General features: G+C 52.1%; 1 protein-coding gene across 1 annotated transcript in view; it reads right to left on the bottom strand.

Moving 5' to 3' along the window:
* Positions 1-6,865: 6,865 nt before the first annotated feature.
* LARS2 (leucyl-tRNA synthetase 2, mitochondrial) overlaps positions 6,866-11,075 on the bottom strand; it is a 146,330-nt gene continuing 142,120 nt past the window's right edge. The window contains exon 21 of the mRNA XM_040246784.1: positions 6,866-8,434. Within this exon, the coding sequence (XP_040102718.1) occupies positions 8,255-8,434 (180 nt within the window). The 3' untranslated portion in view covers positions 6,866-8,254. The remainder of the gene's footprint in view (positions 8,435-11,075) is intronic.

Genomic DNA, 11,075 nt, shown 5'->3' with positions numbered 1-11,075 from the left:
GAGGTGATGAATGAGTTATTTCAGAGCCACAGCCTGCAGCTTTCACAGATTCAGAAGGCACACGGTCCTTGCTCCAGGCAGGGGGTGCCTATAAATCCCTGTGTCAGCAGACAGCTGAGAGATTCAGAAGATAAGACACTGACAACCAAGAGTCTGAAAACAGGAAAGATGGTTCAGGTGGTGCAGGCAGGTGGATGCCCACCGAAGATCTGGGTTTCCTTCCCTCACACAGACTTGTTGCTGGGAGGGTGGCTGCCCACATTTCCCAGTGGGCAGAAGAGATGCATGCCACTTTAGATTCTGCCCCTAGAAACCTCCTTATGAAACTCCAGCTCTCTCTGCCTATATCTGAGGGCTGGGTATCAATGTTCAGCCCTGAGAGCCAAGAGGTGAAGACAGAGGAGTCTCCTTCAGCAGCCCCCTCCCCATCAAGCTGGAAAGGAACAGAACGCCTCCCTTGCTGCCTTCTCCAGATGGTTAGACTTACAGGGATGAGAACTAAAGTCTGCTGGGTGAGCCCACCATGGTTTAGGGGTTCATCTGCTATAGCTTCCCTGGTGGCTCAGATGGTAAAGAATCTGTCTGCAATGCAGGAGACCCAGGTTTGATCCCTGGGTCAGGTAGAACCCCTGGAGAAGGGAATGGCAACCCACTCCAGTATTCTTGCCTGGAGAATCCCATGCAGAGGAGCCTGGTGGGCTACAGTCCACAGGATCGCAAGAGCCAGACACAACTGAGTGACTAATGCTGCTGTTATAGTTATATCAACAATTAACTGATAATTAACAAAAAATATTGCTAAAGATGGCTGGTAGACAAGAAACCAGCAGATTGGGACTCCACCGGTGGTCCAGTGGCTGAGGCTCTGAGTTCCGGATGCAGGGGGCTTGGGTTCCATCCCTGGTCAGGGAACTAGTTCCTGAATGCTGCAGCTGAGACCCGACTCAGCCAAATAAATAAAATATCTTTTAAAAAGATACTAGCAGACTACCAAGTTGTTAGTGCATAATTAAGGGGTTGCAGTGCAGGTAAGAACAATGTAACTGGTAACTGAGCTCTACTGCACTCACTAAAAGGGGAACTGACTCCTAAGATGGTAATTTTTGAAGGAGTTGAATACTGGCCAAAGCTTGTTATGCTCTTTCCAATACACCATATTGCTCTCCTGGTCCTACGGTTTCTAAGGGCAGGATCCCTGTGTTTTATCTTGGCAGTCTCAAGTGCTAATTGGTGAAATCACAGTGCTATACTTCAAAAGTCTCTCAGACCTAGTTAAAAACTAGGTAAGGTGTTCTGAAAATAATATGACATGTATGGTTTAGGAAAAATTTAAAGCAATAGGTAGGTCAGTGGTAAAGAATCTGCCTGCCAATGCAGGACACTGGGTTTCGACCCCCTGGGTTGGGAAGATTCCCTTGAAGAGGAAATGGCAACACGTTCCAGGATTCTCGTCTGGGAAATCCCATGGACAGAGAAGCCTGGTGGACTATAGTCCATGGGGTTGCAATGAGTTGGACGCAACTGAGAACATATGAAAAAAAGGAAAAGATGTTAGTCATTGTTTAAGCTCTTGCTTCTCTAACAAAGTATCATAGACTGCAGGGCTGATAAATGACAGAAACACATTTCTCACAGTTCTGGAGGCTGCAGCCTGACATCGGGGGCCAGCTTGCTGGAGTTCTGTTGAGAACCCTCTTCAGGTTGAAGACTGCTGACTTATGTCTTCATGTGGCTGGATGCAGGGAGGAAGCAAGCTCTTCTGTGACTCTAATCCCACCCACAAGGGCCGCACCCTCATGACCTCACCCAGGCACCTCCAAAGCCCCACCTGCTAGGTACCATTACCTTTGGAAGTACAGTCTCAACATATGCATTTCAGGGGACACAAACATTCAGACCATAATGAAAATCCATTAATTATTAATCAAACCTAAATTTCTAGTACTAGCAAGCTAACATGTTATCTGATAACTAACAGGCGAAGTGATAACTGAGAATGGAGACGCTCGATGACGTCGCTGGCTTTTCAGCCTACTTCCGTGCGGTGGCTGCTCTGTGCCCTGCCCACAGACAGACACCCCTGGGGCACCCACCTCGCAAAGACCCACCGGCCCGGCCTGGTCCTGTTTCTCAAGAAGGGAAGGACTTGCCTTTTCCCTTATGAATGACATTCCAGGCTCAGGGAACAGTATCACCTTTGGGGTGGCCCTGCCTCTCCGGTTGACCCCAGAGTATCCACTCTATCCACTCAACACTGACCCCCCCACCTCACAGGGTCTCAGGAAGAGGATTCCTGCCCAGGCCCAGTTCTCCTCCCGGTGAGAGGGGAGCCCATGAGCGTGCAGGTCCAGCGGGTGTGGTAGGCAATTCCACCTCTGGGTGGGGCTGGGGCCAACCAGCCCTCAGTGATCCCAGAGGAGGCCTTCTGTGGTGGGAGGAAAGGATGGTCTGGGGAAGGGTGTTCTGGGATGCTGCGAGGCCAGGCAGCTCTCCCCATGCCCACGGGCCCAGGCCAGGTCTCCCCTGCTCCTGTCCATGGGACTTTCCTCCTGGTATCCAGAGTGGAGCCAAGTTGACCCCCTGACTTTGAGGTTCCACTGATGGGGCTCAAAGGTGATGGCTCAGGACTTCCCTGGTGGTCCAGTGGTTAAGAATCTGCCTTTCAATGCAAGGGATGCGGGTTTGATCCCTGGTCAGGGAACTAACACCCCACATGCTGTGGGGCAACTGAGCCCAAGCATCACAATGAAGATCCTGTGTATCGCAGCCAAGACCTGACATGGCCAAATAAATCCATAACTATTAAACGTGATGGGTCCCTGGGAGAGCTCAGGCCCCGGGCTCAGAGAGAAAGCCGAGATCTGTCCCTGGGCACCAGGGAGGTGCTCACCCAGATGTCCTTGGATGAGTGAGTGTGGGCTTGGCAGGTTCTTGACAACTAGAGAGAGAGTCAGAAATCAAGGCTGTGCTGGCAAACCCAGGAGGTTCAGGACTGGTCTGTATCAAGGCCTGTGGGAAGTGGTGCAGCGGAGCGGGGTCGGACTCAGGCTCGGCCAGCCTCTTCTGTGGTAAGGCTCCCAGAACAGGGCCGAGCACACAGCTAGCCTTCAGAAAGTGGCAAATGTTCTTACTGCTGCTGGTACGAGGGCATCTCAGGCACACCCAGGGGGGTGTTCCACACAGGCTGGCTCTTTCAGAGGCCAGACAAGACCTGGAATTCAAGAGGAGAGCTGGAGGCGCACGGAGGTGAATCATGAGTGTCGGATTCCAGGTGCCTGACTCGGGCAGGCCTGGCCGCCACCTCCCCCCAGGGCCTTGTTACCCCTGCCTCCCCTCTGTCATGTGGGCAGACGTGATGGAGACCTGGCGTGAGGTCACCCATTCTGGACGATCACTGGCCCCACCCTTGGATCCGGGGCCTCTGTCCACAGGACGGTCTTTCCCCAGCTGTTCCCCGCTGCCCCCTCGCTGCCAGCACCGCTCACCCACCCGCTCTGGGGATTCCCTCTTGTTCATGGTTGGCCACCCCGGATTCCGATCTCCAGACTCATCAGCTTGGAGGAGAGTTTCTGGCCACCCACCCTCTGAAAAGCCAGACAGGGATCAGCCCACGAAACAGATGTTTTCTGCTTGCTCGTCTCAGAGGAAGAAATGGCAGGGGGGGGGGGTGCAGACTTTTCTCATTTGGTCTACCCTGATGTCATCCACAGTAAAGAGCGTTTACTTCCAGAGCTAAATTCTGTCTGGTGGTACCACCGGGCTTTTCCAGGGGTACCCCTGAGTGGAATGAGCACAGAATGGGGTTGGAAATACTCCCATCACTCACTGTCGGGCCTCGAGCAAGCCTCGGCCTGGGTGAGTCATGGTCTTGTCATCTGCAGAAGGGGGATGACGGCTTCCGGTTTGACTTCATCACTGTCTCTAATGCAGTGGCACTGCCTGGAGCCCCCCCAGCCCAGGGTACCAGGGCAGCTCCGAGGTAGCTCGGCTTGTCCTCACCCCATCCTGTGCTCATCCGCGTCTCTTGTGACTCGGCGTCTGTCTGGAGCCTTTCCTTGCCCCCCAGGCCGCCTGCTTCTCAAGCTTGGATTCGCACCCTTTCTCCTAGTGGTGGTCACCTTGAGTGCTCCCCCAGGTCCTCCTCATAGGCAGGGGCGCCTAGCCCCAGCTCCCACACATGCTGGTTGCTGACGGCTCGGCTGTGCTCCTCTCTGGAAACCTACCCTGAGCCAGTGGGAGTCCCTCCATCCCAAGATGCCCAGAAAATTAACTACCTCCCTCCACTCCGGGCTGGCCCACAGCCAGTGATGGATGGATTTGGGGTACAAAAGCCCAGCCCGCTTCCTCAAGGAGCGTCTGCGGTGAGGTGAGTCAGGAGTGTTGGGCTGCATTCCGCAAGGCCGCATACACACACCAGAGCTCCAGTTTAGAATTCCTGGGACAGAAAGAACAAGCTGTATTTCCTCCCAAGACACCCCACTTCTTCCCTCCTGGAAGGCAGGTTGGAGAAAGCATGAGCCGTGAACAGGAAGGCAGAATGGGGGCTGAATCCTGGCTCGAGCGGTTACCAGTGGCAGGACGTAGGTAACTCGCTGTACTTCGCTAGGCTTCGGTTTCCTTCCTTAAAGACTGTGGGCCATAATTCTCACTTTGCAGCATTGCTGTGAGGCTTGAAGAGCAGCAGCAAAACCCCCTGCACGGTGCTTGGTGCACACAATGACCCTGGAGGCTTGTCTGCCTCCTTCCCTTCCCTCCTGGGAGGAGAAAGACCAAGAGGGTGGCAGGTGGTGGAGGCCGGGGCAGCTGGTGCAGGAAACAAGCCCTCTGGCGTGAGTAGTGGCCTGGCAGGAATGTCATCAGCCCAGGTGCATGGCTGTGCGCACTAGCAGCCTCCTAATTCCGACTTGGGCTCAGATCAGGAATCAAACCACCTAGAGATGAAAACCGAAGCCAACTTCGGATGCTCAGCTTTAGGTCTGGAGTCTATCCTGTCTGAGCACTGGCCTGTCAAGGGCCATGAGTGGCTTGCAAGGATCTCTGGTAGACTTCTTCATGTGGCCTCAAACCTCCAGCTCACATCACCAGGCCATCTGCCCCCAGAAGCCTCAGGCCATCAATCAGGGAACCCTAAGCCAAGGCAGCACAGAGGCAACAAGAACAATGGCCACTCCATGCAGTCATGAGGCATCCCTAGAGAGCCCCAAGCTTCCAGCCAACATTAGTCTAGTACTTCCAGCAAGATGGGCAACGAGGTGAGGGGACTGGTAGACATGGTGCGTGGCACAAGGCGATTTGGAGGCCAGAGGACCGGGGTTTGGGTCTGGTTCTTCTACTTACTGTGGGGCCGTGGTAAAGAATCCACGTGCTGATGCAGGAGATGCGAGAGACTCGGGTTCGATCCCAAGGTTGGGAAGATGCCCTGGAGAAGGAAATGGCAACCCACTCCAGTATTCTTGCCTGGAAAATCCCATGGACAGAGGAGCCTGGCAGGCTACACTCCACCCGGTTGCAAAAGAGTTGGACATGACTTGGTGACTTAACGACCGCAACAACAAAAAAGCTTCTACTTATTAGCTGTGCAAACTGAGCAAATCACTGAACCTCAGAACCTGGGTTTCTTCATATTTATGACAGACACATTCTTTCCCTCTAGGGTTTTAGTGGAAATTAAATGACATAATGCAAGGGAACTTGTTCAGTCCAGGTTTTGACCTAATCAAGGCAGTTAATAAAGGATTGAGATCATTCCCCACCCCAGGGATCAGGTTCTTCTGTTCAATTGTTCCATTACACCAACTAGCTCAGTGATACCAATGCGCTCATCTGTTTCCAAAACTTTGTTCTCCTCTTGGAGAAGTTCTCAGAAGCCATGCTGTTTAGTCCAGTGGTCTTGAAGCTTCACTCAGCCACTATTCTGGCCAGATTATGTGCTAATAAAGGGATCCCTGCCCTCATCTTCCTGACAGACTCAAGACCACTTAGCTTGCTTTAGGAGTAAACGTGACAATGAGGCAAATGCACTCACTCCCCTCCTGGAACCGAAGATCCTCATGTTTGCTTGTAGTGCGCCTGCATTTGTTGGGACACGCCATAGGATCTGGCCCACTCAGGCCAGCTCTGGGAACATCTTAAATACTTGCTCCAGAGTTCTGACCCCTGCCTTCCCTTCCAGTCCAAGTCTTTCCTGACTCTGCTTCGCTGTGCTTTGGTCCTGGACCAAATTCATCCCAGTTAAGCTGAAGGTTAGGGAGAGAAAGGACTAGTTAGACATTATGGTTCAAATGAATCAATTAATCCAGTGGTTCTCAAACTTAGCTGGCCATTAGAATCACCTCTGGAGCACCTGTGTCAGCTTCCCTTGTAGCTCAGACCGTAAAGAATCTGCCTGCAGTTCAGGAGACCCGAGTTCTTGGGTTAGGAAGATCCCCTGGAGAAGGGAAGGGCTACCCACTCCAGTACTCTTGCCCAGAGAATTCCATGGGCAGAAAAGCCTGGCGGGCTACAGTCCATGGGGTCGCAAAGAGTTGGACACGACTGAACAACTAACAATCAACAATCAGTCAAGTGTGGAGATTCTATTAATAAGATCCCTGATGCCGAAGTGCACTCGAGATCAGTTATACCAGGATTTCTGGGCATGGGGTCCAGGCAGAGTATTAAGCTTGAGCCAAGTGACTTAGCTGCTGTTTCTGAGTTAGTACTGTCTACCGTGGTTGGTAAGTTTCCCATGCATCCCACTTTAAAACAGTCCACATAGAGTCAGGCACATAGCCAGTGCTTCAGAAAATAACAGAATAACTCAGCGTGTTCCTGATTAACTCCTAGAATTGGAATATGGTGACTATTCCAGGATCACACATTTGTCCCGAAGTCATACATGACAAACATTTTATTCCATTAAAAAAAAAAGTCATCTGTTAACTGCTGAACTGCAGGGGACCACATTTGAGCCTACTTCAGAAAAAGGCATCAGGGAACAAATACAGATTTTTCAGCATCACAACATGTCTGGATTCTCCTCCTCTCCTCATATTAAACAGTACTCAGTGGATTGAGGCCAGTTCTGTTAAGAGCACCTAACCTCTGACTTCACCAAAACCCAGGATCACCCTAACATACATCACACGGGGGTCTTCCTGGCAGCCAGCTGCTGTGACTGGAGCACAAGAGGCGACACCTGGGTGGCACCAGCCCCCCACCCCCACCCCTGCCGGCGGTGGACTCGTTCTTCCTGACAACAGGCTCTGGGGTCCACACCCAGGGCGGCACTGCCATCTGGGGCGCACGTGAGCAGACACCCTGTTGAGCTGTGGTGGGCTCTGAGATGGGTTCCGGCCAGGCTGGAAGCAGCTTGGTTCCGCTTCACTTCACAGTAAATGTGACACCCTGAGGGGGCAGTCGGGAGGGGCTGCTCCCCATTCACAGTGCCAAGCAGTGCTTCACCCGAAGGCCTGAAGACCGACATCAGAGCAGGCCGGGCAGGCGAGCCCAGCTGAGCCTCGGTGGAAACAGCCAGCCAGGCAGGGCTGAGGAGCCTGGGTGCAGGCAGCCAGACTAGCCCTGCTTGCCTCTTGATTCCCAGCAATTTCTTCTTTGTCTTCTTTTTGGCTGTGCCAGCCATGCAGGATCTTAGTTTCCCGACTAGGGATCGAACCGGGGTCCAGAGCAGTGAAAGTCCAAACCACCGGACGGCCAGGGAATTCCTCTGAGTGACTTCTGAAGACGCCAGTGTCCATGCTGCACGTGGATATCTGGATCCAACCGCAGGCAGGAGACCCTCTGCCGTGAGGCTGAGGCTCCGTCACCAATCAACAGTGACTGCTCGAGCTGCTCCTGAGCCCCCCGACATCCTCGGTGTGGCCTCACACTGCTCAGACCCACTGAAGGCAGTGCAGTTTCTGGGGTCCAGAGGCACTCAGGCTATAGAGAAGCTTCATGTTCAGGCTCATCTGCTTCTCTTTTCACCTTCCTGCTCCCACCCGGCCAAATCTCTGGGAGCTTCACATGGGGCTAGATGCTTCCCTCACCTGCAATGGCGGAGGTATGTGCTCCCCACCCCACTTCACTCATATTTCTCCTCTGCCCCTACCCACCCTCACCCCGGCACCAGATCACACTGCAGAGGCGCCCTGCGGATGCCAACCCATCAGAATGCAAAGGCAGACGTTCAAGACACTGGGCTTTTCCCTGAGCCGGGGCCCCAGACTCCTTCCTTCGCCCCAGACCTGGAGGAGGGGCCGCAGCGGGCCTTCAGTCACTCCTGCACCAGGAAGTTGATGAGGGCGGTGCGCGGAGAGAGGAAGGCCTTCTTGATGCTTCGCCCCTGTAAGAGTCTGACACCCAGCTCGCTCTGGAGAACCAGTTCGTGGACTTTGTCCTGGTCCTGGGCGACATTCTGGGGCACGGAGACTTTGCCGCAGGCTTTGTTGTTGATCTGAGAAGGCGAGAAGAGAGACAACCCATGAGGAAAGCCTGGGGCTGTAGGCAGCCTGACACTCACTGCCCCTAAAGGGTGCTGCTGTCTCTGTGTGGGGAGAGGGTGTGGGAAGAGAGAAAGAAAAGGCGGCACCCAGCTACCCAGAAGAGCAAAGTGTAGTGAGACGGGTGGGATTAATGCCTGAATACCGCAGAGAGGGGCGGGGGCGCCACCCCGTGTTTCCTGAATGCTGCCCCCATCACACTTTGGTGGGAATTATGTCAAAAACTCTCAGCATGAGATGGTTTAGGCTGTACTCAGGAGGAGAGGGATAACTGTGTTCCTGAAGATCACATTGAGTTCAGGTCTGGCTATAGGGCGTTTCATGTGGACTAATTAATTTCTGGGGAACCCGGGCAACCTCCCTTCCTGATGACTGGCTCCAGAAAGGGGCACTCACGTGTGACAACCTGGAAACAGGATTCACACCACCCTAAAATGGGCCGGTACAGTTCCAGATGTTCAAGCTGGATTTAGAAAAGGCAGAGGAACCAGAGATCAAATTGCCAATAACCGCTGGATCATCGAAAAAGCAAGAGAGTTCCAGAAAAACATCTACTTTTGCTTTATTGACTACGCCAAAGCCTTTGACTGTGTGGATCACCACAAACTGTGGAAAATTCTGAAAGAGATGGGAATACCAGACCACCTGACCTGCCTCCTGAAAAATCTGTATGCAGGTCAAGAAGCAACAGTAAGAACTGGACATGGAACAACAGAGTGGTTCCAAATAGGAAAAGGAGTCCATCAAGGCTGTATATTGTCACCCTGCTTATTTAACTTATATGCAGAGTACATCAGGAGAAACGCTGGACTGGAAGAAACACAAGCTGGAATCAAGATTGCTGGGAGAAATATCAATAACTTCAGATGATCCCACCCTGTGGCAGAAAGTGAAGAAGAACTAAAGAGCCTCTTGATGAAAGTGAAAAAGTTGGCTTAAAACTCAACATTCAGAAAACTAAGATCATGGCATCTGGTCCCATCACTTCATGGGAAATAGATGGGGAAACAGTGGAAACAGTGTCAGACTTTTTTTGGCTCCAAAATCACTGCAGATGGTGACTGTAGCCACGAAATTAAAAGATGCTTGCTCCTTGGAAGAAAAGCTATGACAAACCTAGACAGCATATTAAAAAGCAGAGACATTACTAAGAAAGGTCTGTCTAGTCAAACCTAAGGTTTTTCCAGTGGTCATGTATGGATGTGAGAGTTGGACTCTAAAGAAAGCTGAGCGACAAAGAATTGATGCTTTTGAACTGTGGTGTTGGAGAAGACTCTTGAGAGTCCCTTGGACTGCAAGGAGATCCAACCAGTCCATCCTAAAGGAAATCAGTCCTGAATATTCATTGGAAGGACTGATGCTGAAGCTACAATACTTTGGCCACCAGATGCAAAGAACTGACTCATTGGAAAAGACGCTGATGCTGGGAAAGACTGAAGGCAGTAGGAGAAGGGGACAACAGAGGATGAAATGGTTGGATGGCATCACTGACTCAATGGACATGAGTTTTGAGTAGGCTCTGGGAGTTGGTGATGGACAGGGAAGCCTGGTATGCTGTAGTCCATGGGGTCGCAAAGAGTTGGACATGACTGAGTGACTGAACTGAACAGTTCTAGACACCAGTGGTATTATTCACTGAATGTTGGTTCAATAATTTGATGTGAAGGTTAAATTTCACATCAAATATGAACTGATATTGTTGCTAAGGAAAGTGACATGTGATCCAGATAGCTTCTGAACAGCTTCCTCTGTCCCAGTGGCTCTTGTCAGAATGCTTACGTTTCTTTCGTGAAATGCTCCAGTTTTTAACTTGGAAAATAGTCACTGTATCGTGAAAAATTACCAGGAAGAACTTCTGAAGTTTCAACCAAAGCATATTATCCAGGATCCCACAGTCATCCATTTATCTTTTCAGATTTCTGTAGAACTTGGTGGCATTTTTAGAGGCTGCATTGGCCTAGATCGCTGTGCTGTGCTGTGTGTGCTGACACTTCAGTAGTGTCCGATTCTGCGACCCCATGGACTACAGCCTGCCAGGCCCCTCTGTCCATGGCATTCTCCAGGCAAGAATACCGGAGTGGGTTGCTATGTCCTCCTCCAGAGGATCTTCCTGACTTGGATGGAACCCGCGTCTCTTACATCGCCTGCATTGGCAGGCGGGTTCTTTACCACTAGCGCCACCTAGAGGACGGGATGGGAGGCAGGTTCTTTACTACTCCCACCACCTAGACGACAGCAAAGACGACATCACCTCAAACAGCGGCTGTTTGCCTTTAGGAAGGTCTCCAGGTCCCTAGCTGGTGGCCTTGCTAGCTTCAGCCCTTTGGTCTTGACACCTCCACTTCACCACTCGGCCTGGGGCCAGGCCTCTGTGTTGTTCTCTAGGACTTTTCCAACAGCTGCCTGGTGGGCCCCTGGCCGCGAGTGCTGTCCCCCTACCCCTTAAGCGCCCCATCCACTGCTCACTGACAGGAGCCCCACAGTGGCTCACGACAATAAAGGCACTTGTTGTCTGAGCTCTCTGTCTCTGTGCCAGGCACCACGCTCCACAAGCCACCTGAGAGACCCTGTCTATCCCCGTCACAGGCCCGTGAG

This window comes from Oryx dammah, unplaced genomic scaffold, assembly GCF_014754425.2.
Source record: "Oryx dammah isolate SB20612 unplaced genomic scaffold, SCBI_Odam_1.1 HiC_scaffold_9, whole genome shotgun sequence".
Lineage (NCBI taxonomy): Eukaryota > Metazoa > Chordata > Mammalia > Artiodactyla > Bovidae > Oryx > Oryx dammah.
The sequence above is the reverse complement of the archived record's forward strand: the minus strand, read 5'-3'. Positions and strand labels throughout refer to the sequence as shown.